The sequence below is a fragment of the Rhinoderma darwinii genome, chromosome 10 (assembly GCF_050947455.1).
Source record: "Rhinoderma darwinii isolate aRhiDar2 chromosome 10, aRhiDar2.hap1, whole genome shotgun sequence".
Taxonomy (NCBI): domain Eukaryota; kingdom Metazoa; phylum Chordata; class Amphibia; order Anura; family Rhinodermatidae; genus Rhinoderma; species Rhinoderma darwinii.
The window spans coordinates 27,473,781-27,496,285 of record NC_134696.1 but is presented as its reverse complement, the minus strand read 5'-3'; the positions used below and the strand labels follow the sequence as shown (position 1 = coordinate 27,496,285).

At 43.7% G+C, this 22,505-nt stretch overlaps 1 protein-coding gene across 1 annotated transcript; it reads right to left on the bottom strand.

Annotated features, from left to right (window-relative positions):
- Window positions 1-1,984: 1,984 nt before the first annotated feature.
- On the bottom strand, window positions 1,985-22,442 carry INTS11 (integrator complex subunit 11). Its single transcript, XM_075839625.1, has 18 exons — window positions 22,349-22,442; window positions 20,407-20,506; window positions 18,536-18,633; window positions 18,378-18,451; window positions 17,605-17,833; window positions 15,331-15,429; window positions 14,387-14,421; window positions 13,844-13,982; window positions 11,544-11,608; window positions 11,276-11,465; window positions 10,657-10,740; window positions 9,220-9,309; window positions 8,972-9,134; window positions 8,768-8,875; window positions 8,566-8,627; window positions 7,191-7,333; window positions 6,609-6,738; window positions 1,985-2,437 (listed from the first exon to the last, which is right to left on the bottom strand). The coding sequence occupies exons 2-18, from the start codon at window positions 20,432-20,434 to the stop codon at window positions 2,372-2,374; spliced, it is 1,803 nt and encodes a 600-aa protein (XP_075695740.1). The 5' UTR covers window positions 20,435-20,506; window positions 22,349-22,442; the 3' UTR covers window positions 1,985-2,371.
- Between the last annotated feature and the right edge of the window lie 63 nt (window positions 22,443-22,505).

Here is a 22,505-nt window from a genome sequence, read left to right as displayed (position 1 = left end):
GTTGTGTTTTGTGTTTTTGTAGTTTAATATATAAAGTTCTTCCATATACACAGCTCCATCTTGTGAATTCAACTAGAAGGTGGAATTGTCCTTACCTGACGACCACTAATATCCTTTTTTTTTTCTTCTATTTTTTATAAACTACTCAAAACGACAAAATATTCACTTTATTTTAAAGTCTTCAGTGTACAAAAAAAAACCAGCAACTTGCTCCATAAGCATTATGAAGTCTGTGCCATCCATTAAAGGCGTTGTCCAGGGTGGGGGCTGTTTTTCATACTGAAACTCCTGTGGAAAGGTCATCAGTATATGATCGGTGGGGGTCCAACACCCCGACAGTGCACCGATCAGACGTTACGGCTACCTCTGGGCGCCAGAAGTTATGCAGTGGTTGGTGCTGGAAGCAGAAGGCTCCAAGCACTGTATAGCGGCTGTGCTGCTCCTATTCACACTAATAGGAGCAGGGTCGCAGTATGGCCGCTATACAGTGCTCAGAGCCTTCTGGTGCCGCCAAACGGAGGCAGCCAGAACAGCTGATCGGTCCAGGTGTCAACCCCTCCCACCAATCGTATACAGATTACCTAGTCTGTGGATAGGTCATCAGTATATATAATAAAAAAAAACAAAACAACCCCCAACTTGGACAACCCCTTTAATCACGTGCATTTTTTTGCTCCCTAAAGAGCTTGTATTCACTCTTAGGCCACGTTCACACAGCTTATTTTCAGGAGGTTTTTTTGTTGCATTAAACGCTTGTATTACGCTCTAAAATACATTTGAAATATGCCTACAAATAGCTTCCTATTGATGTCAGAGACATAAACCCATATAAAACACCTAAAAAAAAATGCCTCGTAAGAAGAAGCAGCGGGTCACTTCTTGAGGGGTTTTTGAAAATGAGTTTATCGACCCTATTAAAAAAAAAAAAAAAAAAAAAACCCTTAGAAAATCAGCTCCAAAAACACCTGGATTCAGAGGCTGTTTTTTCTGGCAGGCAGCCTTGTATTTTTCTGCCTCAGACATATGCGGTGTGAGCATATTAGGCCTTATTCACACCCAAAAAAAAAAAGGTGTTCACGCCAAATAGAACAGATGTTTGCATCTCACTAGACACTTATAAGGCATGGCTGAAACCGCTCTGTCTTGAGCCAAACAAACTAAGGTTTGTTCACATCAGTGTCAGGGCTCCGTTCGTGGGCGGAATCAATAGTGCAGTCGATTACGCTATTGCTTCCACCAAAAAAAAAACAGCAACCTTACGGAACGGAGACAAACGGAAACCACTTGCAACGGAAGCAGTACCATTAAATTCAATGGTAATGCAAACGGAAGCTATGGTTTTTATTTGCCTTTCCGTTCATGGGTTCCTCTCACAGAACCCATCAATGGAAGCCCGACCCGGATGTGACCTCCGCCTAATCCAACCAAGAGACGGTATAAAGAAAGGGTCTAGCGATGCACTAGATCTATTATACAGCATTCACCACTGGGATACATTTGATGCGTCTTCTGACTGAATGGTCTAAGTTTACGCAGTCCAAATCTTAGACAATTTACTCTGCCCGACTGAGCCTGCAAGGAACGCGGAGATGTGAGCTCAGGTGTCTGCAGTGTATACTCCATTTCTGTCACCAGGATTATTATAGCAATGTATTTGTGAGAGCTAGATAAACTACAACACAGTGTGCAAAGTGTGAATATATGTACGTGTGTATATATATATATATATATTTTATTTTTTTATTTTTTATCAAATTAATGTATGTTTTTAAGCACTTTTCTGACAGTTCAGCTGAACTCAAATTGAAGTTAGTCAACTTAGTTGTGATCGATATTAGCCAGCGCCTCCGTGTCAGACACACAGGGCTCGCTCTCAACTGAGCCATCAGTTCAGCGGAACTGGTGAAATTGGCTGAGAGATCGAGAACTATAGAAGCTGGATCATAAAAAAAACCAAAATGGAATTAGTCAATTAAAAAAGCGCTTATAAACAAACATTGATTTAATATAAAAAATACGAAACATATCCATTCATCTATGGTGTACATAGCCTTTAGACCAGGATCACACACGCAGTTTTTGGGTCTTTTTTTTTTTTAGCCCATGCCAAAATTGGATCCAAAACGAAGGAAAGTTATAAAGAAATCTCTGATGCATCTCCTTAAGTGTCCTCTGATGTGTTTGGCTCAGAAAACTGCTTGAAGACTGTGTGTGATCCTGGCCTTAAAGTTCTTAAGAAATTCAGTGCTTGTCCCATCTCTACAGCCGACTTGTAATCCCACAACAGACTTTTCCTGGTCCGTTTACAGAAAAAGGAAAAACGGGGACCCAACAGAGTCGCGGCATTCTCAGTGGCAGGTCCGGCAGGGATCTAGCTGGAGCCTTGTGGTAAGCCTTTTTTTAGCACCGATGTCAGGAAACTCCCTAATTCTTCATCCTACAGCAACCAACAGAACACATGACTTAGAGCAGAAAATGATCACGGAAAGGTTACAGGTGGAGCAGAACTGAAAGCTTCAACCACATGAGGAACTGAAAAGTCATCAGACCAACCACTGAGCACTTTATAATTCCTATCATTTCTAACCAGTGGGTAAACTCTGACCTTATATATAAAATGAGAGGGAGATTGTTACAAGAAATCTACCAAAATAAAATGCATAAAAGGGGCTTTAGTATGGAGTAACCGCTCGGAGAGATTCTGATGACATTTCATGTTCTGATTTCGGTCAGAAGACAGGACGCCAAAAAACAAAAAAGACAGGTCCATCAAGCCCAACCTTTATCCATTACCCGTCATTCATTGCTAGATTACTTTAAGGGCAGATTCACACGAACGTTGCGTTTTTGCGCGCGCAAAAACCATTTGACAGCTGCGTGTGTCATGCGTGTCTGATGCGCGGCTACGTGATTTTCGCGCAGCCGGCATCATAGAGATGAGGCTTGTCAACGCCCGTCACTGTCCAAGGTGCTGAAAGAGCTAAATCTTTCAGCACCCTCGACAGTGAATGCCGAACACAACAGCGAAAAACCTGTAAAAAAAAAAGATAAAGTTCCTACTTACCGAGAACTTCCCGGCCGTTGCCTTGGTGACGCGTCCTTGGTGACGCGCCTCTCTTGACATCGGGCCCCACCTCCCTGGATGACGCGGCAGTCCAAGTGACCGCTGCAGCCTGTGATTGGCTGCAGCCTGTGCTTGGCCTGTGATTGGCTGGAGCTGCCACTTGAACTGAAGTGTCATCCCGGGAGGTCGGACTGCAGGAAGGAGACAGGAGTAATCGGTAAGTTAGGGAACTTCGGTTTTTTTTACAGGTTCATGTATTTTGGGATCGCAAGTCACTGTCCATGGTGCTGAAACAGTTTAACTCTTTCAGCACCATGCACAGTGAATGTCTCCCGACGTCGCGGACCGGAATTTTTTTTGCCGGGTTCGGCCAAAACGAGTTTGGCCGAACCCGGTGAAGTTAGCTTCGGTTGTCGGGGTTCGCTCCTCGCAAAGACACTCCGTTTGGATGCTTGGAAACAGAAAAGCACGTGGTGCTTTTCTGTTTCCATTCATCCTTTTGACAGCTCGTGCGCTGTTTCAGTCTGTTCGCACGGAAGTGCTTCCTGCCTGGTTTTCACGCACCCATTGACTTCAATGGGTGCGTGATGCGTGAAATACGCAGTTATTGAACCTGTCGTGTATTTTGCGCAGCGAACAAACGCTGCGCAAAATACACGGACTGTGTGTACTGCCCCATAGACTTCTATAGGGCATTGCGTGCCGCGCGAAAACCACCCGGCCTACACGCTGCCAAATCACGCTCGTGTGAATCCCCCCTAACCCTCAATGCGATTTATCAGTAAATAATCATCTAGCCCTTTAAATGTTGACATAGTATCCGCCATTACTACCTCTTGGGGTAGGGCATTCAGTGACTACTCTAAGGGTAGGAACACACACCGGGTAAACACTGCAGATTTTCCGCAACGGATTAATTTTGGAGAAAAAAAAAAACACTGAATTGTAAAACGCTTCAACTGCATGTCAATTAATGCTGCGTATTAGCAGGTCTTCCGTTGCAGATTTTCCAGATTGAATTCAATGGGGTGCTTAAACCCGCAACAAAGCAGTGTGTGTTGATTCCACCGAACAATCGCAAGTAAGAAAAAAAATAACGTTATGCTTACCCGGAGTTCCCTGCTTCTTCTCCAGTCTGGCCTCAGAGAATGACGTTTCACATGACCTGCAACGTCACTCCAGGAGGCCGGACTGCGAGCAGAGAAGAGGGAGGGGGTGAGTGTGAAAGTTTTTTTTTATTTTTCCGGCGCTGCGTTACGCATCGGAAATACGCACCACAATGCGGTGTGATTTTTCAGGCGCCATTCCCTGCGGTGTTCAGGGTGGGTACACTGCGCAGCTTGACTCCGGGTACGAAGACAGGGCGGATATGCTAACTGTAAAGAAGCCCTTTCCTATATCGATGCCTGACACTTCTTTCTTCCATGGATGTCATCTGGTCCTTTGTAGAGTCCTTGGAAGGAACAGATCATGTGCGAGTTCTGACCGCACATATACTTATACATATTAATAAGACCCCCCAGGAATCTTTTTTCCAAGCTGAACAAGCCCAATTTTTTCTAGCCTTTCATTGTAAGTGACACCTCATCCAATTTAATAATCTAGTTACCCTCCACCCCCCCCCCCCCCCCCTTTGAGCCCTCTACAGTTCTCCTATATCCTTTTTACAATGTGGAGCCCAAAACTGAATTCCATATTCTAGATGTGTCCTAACAAGGGATTTATAGAGGATTAATATTGCACTGGAATCACAGGTTTTTATCTTTCTTTTTTATACACCCTAAAATCCTATTTGCTTTTGCAGCTGCTGCCTGACATTGAGTGCTGCTGCTTAGCTTATTTGTAACCAGAATACCCAGGTCCTTCTCCTGTTCCGTTAGCCCCAGTTTTATTCCATTTAATGTATATGAATTAATACTATTATTGCATCCTAAGTGCATTACTTTACATTTATCAACATTCAATTTCATCTGCCATGTTTCTGCCCATGCTGCCAGCGTATCTAGGTCTTTGTGTGATATTTTATAGTGAAGCAAAGTATCCCACAAATTTTTGTATCGTCAGCAAAAACTGACACCTTGCTATCAATCCCACCCACAAGGTCATTAATAATGAGATTAATAAGAATTGGGCCTAACACCGATCCCTGAGGTCCCCCGCTGCTGACTTTAGCCCATTTTTAGTAATTACCATTTATAACGACTTTATTTTTTGTCCTTTAACCAATTCTTTACCCACATACATAAGTTGTCCCTAAATCTGTAGGTTCGGAACAAGACTGGTGTGTTGTAATGGACGCTGGAAGGATGTAGATATTGTCGTGTTTGGCGATTTGGATACAGACAAGGTCTCTATGACAACACTGCACCTGACCGGAAATGCAGTCAGAATCTCTCAGTAGTGCAGCCTCAAGTGTAAGCCTAGAACTTCTATACACACTGAAGGGCCTTTTATAAAAGTCTAAGGGTATGTGCACACACACTAATTACGTCCGTAATTTACGGACGTATTTCGGCCGCAAGTACCGGACCGAATACAGTGCGGGGAGCCGGGCTCCTAGCATCATAGTTATGTACGACGCTAGGAGTCCCAGCCTCGCTGCAGGACAACTGTCCCGTACTGTAATCATGTTTTCAGTACGTGACAGTTGTCCTGCAGCGAGGCAGGGACTCCTAGCATCGTACATAAGTATGATGCTAGGAGCCCGGCTCCCTGCACTGTGTTCGGTCCGGGACTTGCGTCCGAAATACGTCCGTCAATTACGGACGTAATTAGTGTGTGTGCACATACCCTAACAGTGTCTCTCCTTTCAGATGCATTTTTAATGGCTTTTAATAGTACGGCCCGATGTTAAATTAAAGTCTATAATAAGATATAAAATGCACTACTGCGTTTTGGTTTGAGGCATTTTTGTGGTCAGTGGCGGTTTTTTCAGCCATTTTGCCATAGGCTTCTCTATAGGTTTTCAAGATTGCCAGAAATAAAAGCACATACAAAAGGACACTAAATGGAAATGCCACCAAAAACGCTTGTTACGGTTCAGGAACGCTGACATTTTTAGAAGTGTTTTTTCATACATTTTAAATTGCCAGAAAAATGGTGTGTGAAGGAGGCCTTGGGTGGCTTCAAATGCAGTGTTTTTAGGGAAAATGGCATGTTTTTTGTGGCAAAAAAAAAAAAAAAAAAAAAAAAAAAAAAACTTCGGCCAGATTTCAGCTTGAGGTCAATGGGGAAACATCGTGTTTTTTTTGGAAGAGGCGCAAAAAACGCATGTGTCAATGTGTGTTGCGTGTTTTTATGGCGCTTTTTTGGTGGCAGTTTTCAGAATTTATTATGTGTGGCAAAGCGGAATCTTTGCATCACTTCATTAGCTTTGTGAAAACTGCCACCCGAAATAAAACACTGGTAGTAAAACAAACTATGAGCAAAACAAACATCTACCATTTTCAAAAAAATGCCACACAGAGTGTGCGGGCAAAGGAAGCCTAAAGTTGATCGGGAAATGTTTTAATCACCAATTACATGGCAGTTTGTCAAGACTCACCTGATACGTCCAAGATATAAGCAGATCTTTCGTGCCGGGGTCATCAGAGCTAGTAGAGACCTGAAGGAGGATGGATTCTACCATGATGGAGCCATCGGGCAGGTGCTGTACTGAGCGATCTTTGAGAATACTGTACAAAAAAAAAAAAGTTACATAATGACTTGTGTTTTCCTAATAAATTTACCCCATAACTTTTATATTCGTGAAAACATAACGTATAATTCACTAAAAACATTGAAATTGCTCCACATACAAGCAGGAGGGAGAGCGAGAGAGTGAGTGTGAGAGTGAGTGTGAGTGAGAGAATAGAGCAGCGAAGCCGCAGGGACTTCATATTTCCCACCTCTTCTTCTTTGCAGGTGCCGACAGCATAATCCAGGCACTGTTTACAGCAGCCTGTATTTTGTGAATGTAGAGATGACTTCTTTCCTACATCCCAATCATTATACTAACAGATTATAGAGGGCGGAATTCTGTTCTGAATGATAAATCACTATTTAAGTAAAGGAAGTTACATATTCTAACTGCAAACTATCGAAAAGATGGGGCAGTCAACCCACAAATCATCATTGCTTCAGTTACCTTTTCAAGTGGTTGTATATCCGCAGCACGGTCTCCGGCTCCTTATGTGAATCCTGAATGTGCACCCTACAGGTAAACCTCAGCTGGTGCTCGCCTAGACCGACTTCCTTCAAGGCCTGCTCAGGAGACACAAGACGGAGACTCTGTGGAGAAGAAGGAAACAAGGTCGCGGTGGTTAATGGGTTAATGTATCAGCAGTTTATCATCGTCCTACACCAAAAACTTCTACAATTATTGTGTGTACAGTAAGAGGCAAGTGATAGTTTTACCCCGGTTTTAGTATTTCAGATGGATCCCTCCTTTGGAACAGCCAACCATTTTTATGGCAAAATCTAACAGACTGGGTCTAGACGCTTGACATTCTGCGCAGCAGAGCGTGATCTCAGCATACGACCAAACGTTAAAATGCAACGCAGGCGTCCTGCCAGGATACTACGGGCAGAACTGCTGTAGCATCATTCGCCACCATTGCTGCTCTTAGGACTGCACATGACGTTGGCAAGAAGTCTAAGTGTCGCCGTCTCCCTCACCCTCCTATGAAGAATCCTTGGCAATCCAGATATCTGAGCTCCTTGACATATTCCAGTTTTCACAATGGCGACTGGAGCATTCACAATAGGCTGACAATTCCAACAAGTGAGCTGCAGAGAACAAGATTTGCCGTGTAGACTGGTACAGGATCAGCAGAGAGCAGGGGATTTAATAGCTCTATTGCACTGCTGGCAGTCTAGATAAGGCAGGACAGTGCGACTACACATAGATAAGACCCTGTATGCAGCTCCCCTGCAGGAGGGGGAAGTGCCCATCACGCTAAGAAGACTACGTCTATTGACTTTTCTCTGTTAATAGTGATACGAGTCACATATATATAAAAAATCCCTGTTCTACATATTTACGTTTAATTATCCCTCATTCCTTTAATAGGAACTATTTGCCATTTTTTCCTATTCAAGAAGGGTCAGAAGTGCTGGTGGTTTGCTACTACAATGCACCACAGGTACTTCTGGAGTACAGCGGGTGATTATTGTGGATCTCTATGCTCCTGCGGTGACCAGTCGTGTCACCAAACGGCTCTGTCACCTGGTGCTAAGGCAGTGGCCTAAAAATTATTCAGGTGCTGTTTGACCAATTCTTGGTGTAAATCCGGGAGTTTGTGGCTCTTTATAGGAACCACATGCTAGAATAATAAAATCACACCATAAAGTCTAAAAAGAATTACTGTGGTGCAGTGTTTAGCAAACTCACATGTTTATGAATTCGGTCCCTATTTTCTTACGCCATTATAATATAGGTCATTAGGTGACTACTTACTTGAAATTATTTATGAATATCTGATGGCACCACATTGAATCATGGACATTTCATCTTTACTTACATTGTCTTTCATTATAAGGGTTCCATGCATCAGTCTAGGCTTCTTAGCATCTGGCACAAGACCTATCGTTATATACAACATATCAATCAGCGGGTATACTACTACAGAACACACGTAAACGGGGCAGACCCGTGTGATAAAAGGGGGCGCTGCAACAGAATATAAAGGAAAGACCTCAAGACCTGATCCAAAATCAACTTACTAAGTGCGCTCTCTTTCTTCAGCAGACCCAATGAAATATCCACTGGTATGTTCGGGTTGGTGACGATGGTGGCAGTCTCACCATTAAATGGCATATAACACTGGACACCTGTGGGCAGAGGAGCGGTATTACAGAAAGGCTGCACTTCAGATCACACAAATAATGGAAAAGGCGGCATCAGTTTTTGATAATCTGCCTACTTACGAAACTCTTGCTCAATCTTCTGCTTGAGGAACACCATCTTTTTGGCCTCTCCATGCACCAGCAGTACGTTCCGGGGCTCTGCCTGTCGTATGAGCTGCATGATACCTTTGGCATCAGCGTGGGCACTGAACGACATATACTCTACCTGCATTTTCACTTCCAGCTGCCCGCAAAAGCAAATTACATTTTGTTAATTATCAACTTTTATAGGTTATTGCTTCGGTGAATAAAAAGGACAGGACACTTACCGTCTGTCTCCCCTCCATCTCTAGTTTACGTTGACCACTTAAGATCTTGTGTCCCACTGTGCCCTGTACACAGTAACCGGGCATGATCACCTGTACAAGCAGGAATCAACAAAGAGCAGATCAATCTGTTGTAGAATACTGGACCAGAATATATTTATTAGTCTATATGCGCCCACTGATCAGTGCCCATCTGCACTGCACGATTCTGCCGGTCCTGAAGAGTAATTGCAGTCAAACAACTTCAAAATTGCCATTTCTTTTATATCTGCACTTCCATACGTCAGCCATAAACTCCAATGTTTGCATACAGTTGTATTGAAAAGTAAAGTAGACACCGCTTTTCAATACAGATGATGGCATGGTATCCTGACATATACCATCTCAATGTATGCCAAAAGGACACTCTGGTGTGACGTGGTGTGAATTAAAGGGGTTTTCCCATGAGAGACATTTATGACATCCACAGGATATGTCACAAATGTCAGATAGGTGCGGGTCCCAGAGGTGGGACCTGCATCTATCTCCGGAACGGGGCCCCCTAAAACCTGTTCAGTGTTGCAGTTGAAGGAGGTGAATTCAGACCATGAAAAAGATTATATGGTCGGGAGTTTCCGTAAGTCCCATAGAACTGAATGGTAGTGATGGAAACAGCATAGCTCACATTCTACACTGCTTCCGTAGCGGCCATTCACTACTATGGGAGTTACGGAAACAGCGTAGCTCAGCGATCTCGGCTGTTTTCGTAACTTCCGACCATATAATCAGGAAGTGGCCAGGAGGCTGAAGGAGCAGACAAAGCTAGAACGGGGTTTAAGGGCCCCCTACCAAAGATGGGTGCAGATCCCACAAGTGGAACCCGCATCTATCTGACATTTATGACATATCCTGTGGATATGTCATAAATGTTTCTCATGGGAAAACCCCTTTAAGCTGTAAAGGGGTTTTACCACAATCAATCTTTATCATCTATCCACAAAATAGGTGATACGTATCTGATCGGTGGGTGTCCGAATTCTGGGACCCCCACCGATCACAAGAATGGGCGCAGCTTACGTTCCTGTGAGCCCCATAGAAATGAGTAGAGCGGTGGCAGAGCATGCGCAGTACCGCTCCATTCATATGGGGTTCACAGAGACGGGTGATCCTGTGGATAGGTGATCAATAACTTCTTCATTCATGTACAAACCTGTGGATAGGTCAATAATGATGGGAATACCCCTTTAAGGGGCTGCTTCTATGCAGATAGCAAACCCATAATTCTGACTGCTGTCCACCTACATCTATAGTAAGAAGATGCCCCGGGGCTACTTATCCACCCGGTCTGGTTTCTGGGGGGCTGCACTTACTATTCTCAATGTCCTCGTTCACATTTTCTAACAACCTAGACAAAGTATTATATTTATCGTTTATCCCTGAGCAGTACAAAATATATCTCACCATATTCTTTTCATTTCCTGCCCACTTGCGGAATATCTGTAGGGACTGACCAGCGTGTAACATTCCCGGAGTAGCAAACACCACCTGCAAATTACAACGACATTAGACGGGTTCTCTCACTTCTCATAATGACATTCATTCTTATTAGCCTTGAATAAAGTTGTATGTCTTTGAGTTCCTAGAAAGCCCGAAAATAAAAAGCTTACTAAAATTATAATATATTTTGTGTTTTAACTCCTCACTCTTATCAATATTTCTGCTTGTTGTCAGTGAATAGGAACAGTCACGTTTACATCGAGACATTAAAAATCTGTCCTGATCGTGTCAAACAGGAGCATGGAGTACAGCGGCCGCTCTTGTAAGGACGAGGTTTAGGGGTCTGGAAGTAGACATGAGCTTTTCCATTCAGTGACACCAAGCAGAGATCTCAAAATTGATGAGCAACTGAAAACATACAAAATAATAGAAAATTGCCCATCTTTTCATTACACACTAAATAAGCTTCATCTACAATAAACCCGGTTAAATTACTCCAGGAAGTGTATAATTCAGCCGGCTGTTTGTATTCCCCCGTCATGCATACAGAACTGAATTATGGGGTCCCAGTGCATCGTCTTACCATTGGACCTGGGTTATCAGCAAAAGCTCTGTCAAAGGCCTTGATGTGCTTAAACTCAAACATATTCCTCTGTACAAAGGTCTTCCTGATCTTCTGGTTCGTCCAGGTGATGAAGAGCTTGTAGTAGTGGTTCGCCTTCTCGGTTAGACCAGTGGAGAAGTAAATTGGGGCTTTCAGGTTCATCCGCTCCCTGAATAATGACAGACATTTTACCATGCAAAATTAAATTAATTGTAATAAGAGTTACAAAGTCGCAATGTGATATTACCAAAATGTTTCCAGTAAGATGCAGAGTTCCTGGGCTCTCCCCAGTGCAAAAACAGGAATGAGAACCTGTCAAAAAAAGAGACAAAGTTGAACTGGGGCACAAATACAATATAGTTGCATCAAGAACATATAAAGTCTGTTTTCCTACCACTAACACGTATGGAATATGGATAGGATAGGACAAATATGTCATCACTGAGGTTTCAACCATAAAGATACCCACCAAACTGTGAAATTAAGGGGTACTGCAGCCCTCCACCAATCTCTATACCAGGGGTCAGCAACTTCGGCACTCCAGCTTTTGTGAAACTACAATTCCCATCATACCCTGAAAGCCAAAGGCTTTATTATTCCAGCCCAAACTGCCAGGGCATAAAGGGAATTGTAGTTTCACAAACAGCTGGGGTGCCGAAGGCTGCGGACCCCTGCTCTATACCATCAGCGTTTAAGGGGTTTTCCAAGCTTATGAGAAAACGCAGAAAAGTAGCTATATGTGTCGGAGCGCTCACTAGATGATGCCACCATAGCTTGTTTTCATTATGTAGCCTAGTTATATGCAGCACGGCGGTTTTTATTTTGCTAGGGCTTGCTTTGGGCAGGATTACCATGTAAAAGACTACAGTTCCCATGATTCCTCACTCCTCTCACAGACATGGCTTATATTTACAGCTGCCAGCATGCCGCTCTATTACAAGGTGGAAGGTAGTGCTGTAATTACTATTTGCTGATAAACTCTGCACAATCTGCAGCCCAGCACGTGAAACTAGATTCAATGGTTGTCCCTCAATCAATTATTATCACTTGACCACTTTATATCAATATATATTTTTGCGACTCTTGCAATCAGTGTTCCCCAGGTGTCATCGGTACCCACCACCAGCTCTGATGGGTGACAATGCCAGTCATGCAGGTGTAGGGCACGCCAGTTTTCTCCACACAGGTGTTTGGTTTTCTTTTTACATGGGAAAAGGGATTACTGTATTATTCTAACTAGAAGGACGCAGTATTTTTTGCAAGAATAAATCTTGCTAAAAAGTCCCTGAGTCTTACAGTCGGCAGTCAAAACAAGCTATGGCTGCACCGGGCCCCCTGACCGCTTCTTAGTTAACCCCTTCCAGACCCATGACGTGCCGACACATCGTGGAGCGGGGGGGGGGGGATCATGTTTTGAGCCGGCTCACGTGCTAAGCCCACTTCATACACTGCAGGTGTCAGCTGTGTTTTACAGCCGACATGCTGCTCTAACATCCAGGGACAGCGATCACGCTGTTCCTGGCGGTTTAACAAGTTAATTGCCGTCAATAGCAACTGCGGCATTTATAGGGGTTTTTACATGAAGGATAGGACAGATCCATAGGATGTGGATGTCATAAATGTCAGATAGATGCGGGTCCCACCTCTGGTACCCGCACATATCTCTAGAACGGGGCCCGCTAATCCCCATTCTTGTGCGCTCTACTGGCCACTTAATGATTACAGAAGCAGCATAATATGCGAGCTGCGCGGTTTCCATAACTCCCATAGAACTGAATAGCAGTTCCGAAAACAGAGTAGCTCAAATAACTACGCTGCTTCCGTAACCGCCGTTGACTACTATGGGAGTTACGCTGTTAACTACTCAGTTCTATGGGGGTTATAGTTACGGAAACCGCGTAGTTCACATGCTACGCTGCTTCTGTAATTGCCATTCACTACTATGGGAGTTACGGAAACAGCGTAGCTCAGGAAGTTAAGTGGTTGACGTAACTCATCCATGTACTGCAGTGTATTGTACCAGCGATCTAATGATTGCTGGTTCAAGTCCCCTAGGGGAACTTATAAAATGAGTAAAGAAAAGAGATATTAAAAGTTCAAAAAAAACTTTTCCCATTTTTTCCCAATCACAGTGTCAAAAATTGGTATTGCTGCATCCGTAACAGTCCGAACCATTACAATATACCATTATTTAACTCGCACGGCGAATGGCGTAAAAAAATTAAATTTAAAACACCAGAATCGTTGTTTTTTGGTCACTTTAGCACTGGCAAAAATAAATAAATAAAAAGTGATCAAAAAATGGTGCCAATAGAAACTACAGCTCGTCCTGCAAAACATAAGCCCCGCACCGCTCAATCGATGAAAAAATATAAAAAGTTATGGCTCTCAGAATGTGGTGAAACAGAACAAATTTTTTTTTTTTAACAAATAGTTTTTTCTTTGTAAAAGTAGTAAAATATGAAATAATGGCTGCGGTTGTCTGAAACCTGGGTGCGTCTTATAGTCCGAAAAATACGGTAGTCAGAGAAACAAAAAGTTATAAACCTTGCCACCCTTCTCTACAGTCTCATGGACCTTCTTCAAAAAGTCTCGCTCACGGCAACGCTTAGAATCTCTGATAGTTGTTGCATAGGTTGATTCGCTGATGAGTAAATCCGGGCGACACTTGTCAATCCACGCGGCTCTGAAAACAGAATGAAGTCAAGGTGAAATAATCTAATACTCCACGTATCATACAGTCAAATTCAATTTACGTCTGAGTGTAAAATCACGCAGAAAACTTGTCATGGCACAAACTCCTGATATCCCCCCCCGCTGATCAGCGGTTTTGAAGAGGGTGCTGCTCTAGTACGTGTGCTGCTTCCCCTTCATTTCTACTTGCTCACTGTGAATCGTTGACACGGATGTTGCGGCCGATTCACAGGTATTGCAGCCTTCTCCCATTGAAGTGAATAGGATTGAGCTGCAATACCACGAACAACCTGTGAACCGGTATGGCACAGTTGTTTAGAAGCAAAAATTCATGTTTTACTAATCCTGGACAACCCGTTTAACCCCAGAGATGCTTAGTATGAAATAAAATCTTACCCTAAATGGCGATCTGGAGTCATATTGTAGTCACCCTAGAAAAAAAAAAACAACGAGAACAATCAAAATAATGACATAACCAAAGTTCAAACATCCTAATACATAATGATGAGCACTGGCATTGCGTAGCTAGGTTTACATTGGCAGATTTCTGCCCATAGCAAGCGCCGATCAACAATGTAACAAGTCGATCGGCACTTGTTAACAGGCCCTTTAACACAAGCCAATGTTATACTGTATGGGGACAAAGGACATACAATGGTTCGGTCCTCATCAGTTTGCATCATGGTCAGTACTACATTCTGTTTACATGGTGAGATCTGCCGCCGCCAGTGATGATTTTATATCCTGCATAAATGATGTGGTCAGTCAACAAACGAGCGTTTACTGATCGCTGCCCTGTATACACAGGTCGATAATCAGCAATGGCCCTTTAGTCGCTTATTTAAAGCTCCAGCACTTGGGAAGAGCAGACACCGTCTCATGAATATCGCAGAAACCAAAGTATTTGTGGCAGTGCCAGCACTTCTGTAGCAGAGGTGCCCACGCTGGATCCCCGTGCCGTCTGTATAAAACATCAGCACCAGCAATCACAATGCCTCATAATAACAGAGGTCTCAGAGGAATAATACAGCAGATTTTGCCGGGATCGGTCTTCTCTGGCCAGATATTTTGCTGTAGGAGGAATGTATTATTACATGATCAATGACCATCCGTGTAATATATGAACAGCTCGAATTCGCCAGAGCATGAGCCACTCTTCCCGTGCAGATCTCAGTTCTGGCTCATAGACGTTCCTTTGCCATAATAATAATTGTATTTCATACATATTATACAATTCGGAGTTCATCTGCTGGTTCAGGGTCTGCTGATTTGGGCTTTGGGACGTAAAAATTTTTAGGGGGAAGGGGTGTTTTTATCCGAGCAAGAAGTGGTATACTCACAGTATATACAACCGATTCTGAGCCAACTTTAATCTGGAACATGCCCGCTCCCAAAACATGTCCCGCATAGTAGGCCTTAATTTCCAGCTCATCATCGACCTAAACAAAAATAGAAAGAGAAGAACAAAATCCCTGATCATTCAATGTTGCTCAGATTATTCACAGAAGAAATAAGTAGATGTCCCTCCCCCATGCTTTACACCGCAGCTCTGTTTATAGCAAGTGGCTGATATGTAAAAGCTCACCAGCAAATCAGTGAATGGAGAGCGGTTTTCTAATAGATCAAGGATATCATAATTATTAACGACTATCCAACTACTAAACCACCAGAGGACGATAACATGTCAGCCACACATACAGAGGCAAAGGAACGTCAATGAGAAATCCTGGAAATCCACTTTATTTGTTGGGTACACAGGTTGTATGTAGAAAAGAAGAACACAGGCAATGACCATACGTCAAAAATCTAGTCTGGTCTGTCATTCTGCACAAGGTTACAAAATGAAGCAAGTATTCGGTTGGCATGGGCACCACCATTTTAATTATGGACTAGATGTTCTACATTGCCCTCATATTAGTATTGTGACAGGTATTTTACACAGCGTTTATCTTTGTGATGCCCGCTCAGCACCCTGGCGCACACGTTAAGCATATTCCACAGGCCTCAATTAGCCCGACAGAGGTAAAAAAACAATGTCCTTTTGGTCTCGTGTGGGTATAGGTCGGTATACCGCTAAAAATACAATTATGGAATAATTTAGTAGACTACGCTATTCCATACAACAGAATCCAGTAAGAAAAATTAAAATTAAAATAGTGCGGACGTCTGACGGAGGACTGTGACTGATGCCATACAGTGTCAGACGTCACCCATAGGCTCATGTTTTTTTTCTACATGGGAGCCTATGGGTGACAGATGACACTGTATGGCATCAGTCACAGTCCTCCGTCAGACGTCCACACAGTATACGCTTTTTTGTGGTTATTTTTTTTATTGGGCGCCTATGGGTGATGAATACCACAGGCCTCTGTCGGATGTATACATCGGGAGCTTTTCCCTACTTGGGCTGCGTTAACTATGCGCCGTTACGATTGACGTTTGCTTCGGTTCTTCTGCCGCAACAACTGCGGTTTCTACCATACAAACGACCATACACTAGTTCTGTGTGAACCTCGCCGATTTGAGATTCTTTGTGCAAGAATACTTAAAGTGTAGCACGGAGACCCCCCACCAATCTCTAGAACGAAGCAGCTGAAGTCCTCGTGTGAGCGCTCAGCTGCTTCGTGCGTGTTCAGCTTTTTCCGGAAATAAATGTATCGGTGTACGGACTCAATAGAAAGTCTATGAGCCCGTACTCCAATACATCGGCTTTCCAGAAAAGGCCGAATAGACACGAAGCGGCTGAGTGATCACACGAGGGCTTCAGCTGCTTCGTTCTAGCGATTGGTGGGGGTCTCAGTGCTCGGACCCTCACCAATACAAACTTCTGACATGTCTCCATGACATGTCAGAAGTTTGTCGAACGTTTAGCTACACTTTAAGGCAGTGTCATCACCCACAGTAGGAGGGCCTGGGACACTGGCTATGTCTGGATAGATGTGACTGTGTATGGTCATCAGCACTGGGGGAGGTCAGAGGCGTATATGTGCATACAGGAAGAGTGAATGGAGCCTGTGCTGCTCCGGTGTCCGAGGCGTTACTATAGAGAGCTCTGTGGTGTATCGCACTGTATGCCTATACATGGGATACGTCGCAGCCTTCCCTCAGAGGTATATATAAAGAGAAAAATGTGAACCAAAGTACAGCGCTGCTAACATCAATTGCAAATCCAGACAAGGAAGCAATTGATAAAAGGGATTTATTGGGTTTTGAATAAATTAATTAGATGGGCTACGCGTTCTTCATCAGGCCAGGTCGACATGGCCTGACGAAGACGCTGGTGAAGCGTCGAAACGCGTCTGGATTTGCAATTGATGTTAGGAGCGCTGTACTTTGGTTCACATTTTTCTCTTTATATGTCTCATTGAGCGGTGGTCTTTGTGCCACCAGTTTAGACCTAGCTGCAGCTACATCACCTATTATTATTATTACCTGCCTACAGTAGCTTTGTGCCTACCCGTGCACAACTCCAACAGGTGAGCATCATCTTCACCACTGTTCTTTTCCCCCATTTTCTCTTGTGATCTGCACCATGTGGCGCCGTGGTCTGTTCTCGTTTTTCCTCTAGGTTCCCAGAGGTATGTGTTAGTTCTCGAATGTGAACAGAGCCTTACCTGTACAGTCTGATGTAGGTTCACAGCCACTACTTTTTTCATGCAATCTTTAATCATCTGGGATGTGAAGAAGTTGGTTTCCCCTTTCTTGTCCACAGTGATCTTTCTGTAGTCTTCAAGCAGGATGGGACAGATCGCTTTAGTAGGGTGAGTCATGTAAATCGGTCCATCATATCCGACCATCTCGCTCATGTACGGCAATGCTCCACAATGGTCCAGGTGAAAGTGGCTGGAGGAGAAAATCTTAGTAATCATATAGTCTACAATGTCACCGAAGGATCAAAATGGCCTCTGCTAGCTATGGGCGGCACCACTGCAGATTTCATATACAAAACCCTAATTTTTCTATCAATCCCAAACATTTTACAAACCTAATATCTGCAGGAACATGAACTTTACTTTTAATAGGCAATGCAGTTACTTCCAAACTTGGATAAATGAAACGGGTTGTCTGGGTGGTAGAAACGTAAAAAAAACAGATGTCCTTCTATTCGTTGTGTTGTCTAGGTCGCAGTGACATGGCGGCCATAGCGACCAAACGGTCCAATGACTGCCGTGTAATGTTCCCATTATTATGGACTAAACATTGCTGCGGCCTACTCCGTCCCGTTGCATTATTAAATTTACTGCTCCACTATGCACCAGTTTTGATAAATCCCCCCTATTGGGTTACACACTCTTGCAATTCAATGCATTGCCATGTCCAAAATTTCTCATCCTTTAAAAAAAAATACAAAAAAAAAAAAAGTGCCTCAGGATCTCCGTTACGTTACCTGATAATAACACAATCCAGAAACTCAGTTAGACGTCCATTTTGTGTAATGTATGAAAAGTCAGGGAACCGTCGCTGGCACAAATAAAAGAGGAAAGTCGTTACTTCAGGAATCATAAAACTTCTTATACACCCCATACATCCCGCAGCAAGACTCACGTCATCATTGTATCCCATGTGCATCCCACAATCCAGCATCACATTCTTTCCTCCTATAGAAACCAAGATGCAGCTGCGGCCGACATCTTGGCCGGCACCTGGAAAACAGCGTCATGATGAGAAAGTGTTATAACGTACAGGACTAGTGACATCACACGGATGACATATGCTGGCCATGCACATTAGATGCAAGTTGGCCGAACCCGCCAATTTCGGTTGGACCGGCTAACCATCTAATGTGTACAGTGGTGTCCTGACTCTCCCCTGACGGAGATGTCAGGGGAGAGAAGGGTCGGGAATGTTGAATTTCAACTTGCCCGACACTTTTGTTCATTATTAGGTAAGTCGCCTTTTAGAGGAGTCTGTCCGCGGCTTTCTTCCCCATAACACATGCACGCTTAGACGAGCCAAGTGTGCACGAGTATGGGGAGGTCAGGATGAATAGCTGTCGGCCAAATGAGTGTTCATGCCGACAGCTATCTAAAATGTATGGCCGGGCTTAGTCTATACTTTAGATCTTATTGTTTCTATGACTAGAACATGTCACGGTTGTCCTTTTCCTTGTATACAGTTTACGTTCTCCCGTATAAAAGATCCATAAAACACTGCAACATGTGGCTCTCCAGCTGTTGTGAAACTACAACTCCCAGCATGCCCTAACAGCAATGCTTTGAGTCTCAACAGCTGGAGATCCACAGGTTGCAAATCTCTGCCTTAGCATCATGTGATCTTCAGAATTGATGAGCGTTGTAGTTCAGGTACCATCATGTAAAGCAATAAGATTTATTAACAGGTAGGAAATGTTTCCTTTAGCATTTGGATTAAGATTAAATGGGTTGTCCCACAACAATAGGCTAGGTGAGGGATTGTTGATCACTGGGGGGTCCCTGCTGCTCGCCAGAACAAGGGTCACGAGCCACCGGTTCCTCCCAACTGCATGACCGCAGTGAGGGGGAGATTGATAGGAGCGGTGGGCCAACAAACAGCCGAAACAGTATGCAGTAAGCTTCTTATCGCCCTCTAGTGGTGGCTGCATCCAGCCTGAATTCTAACATTTAGGTCTATGAAGGGGATTTGTAGCTCTGTATCAGGAAATAAAAAAAGCTCAGACCACAATAAAGATATATTAAAGACCTCCAGTAGTAACACAACTTTCCATCCTTGCAACCCCCACCTGACTGTATACCACTCTCTACATTTCTTTTATATATACTGTATTTACTTGTTGAACTGCTGCCTTGTCTGTGCTTTAAAAAAAACAACTCCATCTTGATTCTTAAATTTCCCCAGCTTTCTCTTCCTCTCTGCTTTGCTATCAATCCCACAGCATCACACAACCAGCTAAAGACCATACCATTTCTGCATGCTGGGGGACACTGTGATTATCATTCTCTCTCTATTCTCTGAGAAACCATAAGTATACAGACACGGAGGCTGCACTATATTCTTCTACATTATATCTGTGTGACAGGAACCTGTATAATTATCAGTGGTGGCTGATGATAGAGGTTTCTGTCCCCCCCTGTATAATACTAGTGTGGTCCAGGAACTGCTGAAGCCTGTGATGGGTGACACATAGATCTCCATAGACTCAAGTAGAGAAAGTAGTCACCGAGCCTGATTCACACGGCTGCTAAGCAACCGGCCCAGTCTGATATATAGAGATAAATAACAGGTTAGAGACTGACACATGGACTATCATAATGGTACACGTGGGAAAGTTTAGTTTTGGATGGAAAGTCCCTTTAAGAAATTCATAGGCGCAGAATTTTGGATTTTTCTGAATTTAGAAATTAAATGGTGTTCATGGAGGAACAATAATTACTTTAAGATCACAGCTATAAAGCAGTCTTATTGGCCGAGATTCTTACCAAGTGGGGTCACCTTTATTTCTGGCATCTTCAGATCTAGAGGTTTCAGTAATAAATTTACACGTGATAGAAATTAAAGAGGTCGCATTAATCTCGGCACCTGTAAAAAACAAAACACACAATGCAATGTACATACAAAATATGACAGGAGCTGCATTCATAGTTCTGCATTTTGCCATTGGAAACAGTCAACAAGTTGGTGTACAGACAAAACCCTAAAGGTACATCCACTTGTAGCATAAACACTGCGGTTTATACAACTGGATTTTCTGTGCAGAAATTCTGCAGCTTTTTCGCGAGAGAAATTGACATGCTGAAGATTGGGAATCCGCACCGCAGCTCAATTTCCGCACCGTCTATTCTGCGTTTTTTTTCCTGCAGTGTATGGATGAGATTTTTGCTGCTGCTGTAATATTGATAGGGATGAGCCGCTGTGTGTAAACAATCATAGGGCCCCGCTGCTCTAGTACGCATGGCCTATCCTACGCGCTGGACAACCCCTTCTTGAAATGACGCCACGATGCTGATCATCCGATATGTGGAGTAGGAACAGAGTATTACACGGCTCTAATCCAAATGAATGGGCGACCATGTTTTGCTGCGGCTTTATGTCCTGGTTTCTAGAAGGGGTTCCCAATTGGGGGACCCCCTCTATGATAGGACCAATGGTCAGATTTAGCGATATCATTGGCTCGTCTGCACTTTTATAAGGTGTTGGTTTTCTTTGTATTAACCTTTTATTCCCCATCACAAGTTGTGCATTGATCAATAACCTTCAGCTCCTCATTCCTCCTGTAGATACTTAGGATTAATCTCACGTACACCCGGCCGCTCCGTGATATCCATCTCCATAACAAACACGTTCCCTGAGATATAAGAAACGTGAACAGGAGGAGTAACTGCGCCGGAGATAATGGAGCAGGAATCCGCCCGTCATCAGCCACTCACTCAACCAGTTTCTCAGGGTGTAAATCTAGACCATGATGTCAGCGACGCAGCCGTACCGAACACGAGCAGCCGTGTAGTGACACATTTAATAGGAAAGTATTAAAGAGGTCTTTCTAGAGTAAACATAATTGTAGCAAACCCTCAGCTGTGAGAATTTAGGCCTGTAGCGTTTTTCCAGTCATTGAATGTAAAGAAGAACTTTTCAATTCATTGACCACAAGCAGATATTTTGAAAGCGGTGAGGAATTCAAACATGAAAGGCATATTTGGTGGATTTCTGACCCAGTCGCATTGAAAAAAAGTAGTTTATGGCAAAGCTTATGGATACGCCAAACATAAGGAGCACGGAGTAAAACGGGGCTGAGGGGGCGGAGCATGATACAGAAAAGACCAAAAACAGAACACCAGCCACGCAGCGCCCTCCGCAGGCCGGAACTAGACAGAACACAGTAACAGATTTGTCTGGATTACTCCTTTAAGTTGATTACAATAGAACTCATACTGCCCCAGTGCCCCCCATAAAAGTGCATGCCCCACAGTGCCCCCCAAAAAAATGCCTGCCCCACAGTGCCCCACTATAAAAGGATTGGCTCCGGACATTTGTGCCACTTGCTCATATGACCAGATTACAAGAAAGCAGGAAACGATTTTTATTGGGAAAGATATTCCTGCTTTCCCCATTTACAAGCCTAAACATAAGGCACTTGATCACAGTAGCAGTATTGTCATGCAGGTGGTTTGCAAAACTACAACTCCCAACATGCCCGCCTCTGATATCTGCGAGTTATAGTTTCACAACAGCTGGCGAGTCAGTGATGTAACAACACAGACGTGTTTCAGAGTGAAAACCAGATGTTAGCCAAGTAGTATCGTGCGACTCATGTCGGCCGACATCCATCTACCTGGAATAAAACGACACATACCAAGCGCATGACCGATTCTGGCCGCGGCGAAACACACTGTTCACCACAGAGAAGTTATCACACATACTCACCATCAACAACAACACAAATTACCACAACTGGGCAGCGCCATGATGTCAAACAACTACGTCACATGACCAAAGCACCACAGAGTCGGAACCGGTATGGCTAAATAACCAATTAGAAAGAACATACAGTAGAGGGGCGTGGCTTGAGGCGGAAGTGGGA

Bases quoted from the DNA above. Each gene is read 5' to 3' on its own strand.
- INTS11 (XM_075839625.1), bottom strand. From the start codon at position 20,434: ATGCCAGAAATAAAGGTGACCCCACTTG. The intron at 8,628-8,767 runs GTAAGTTGATTT...ATATAACGATAG, and splicing joins GAAGAAAGAGAGCGCACTTA to GTCTTGTGCCAGATGCTAAG. The intron at 7,334-8,565 runs GTAAGTAAAGAT...TCTTCTCCACAG, and splicing joins CCCTTATAATGAAAGACAAT to AGTCTCCGTCTTGTGTCTCC.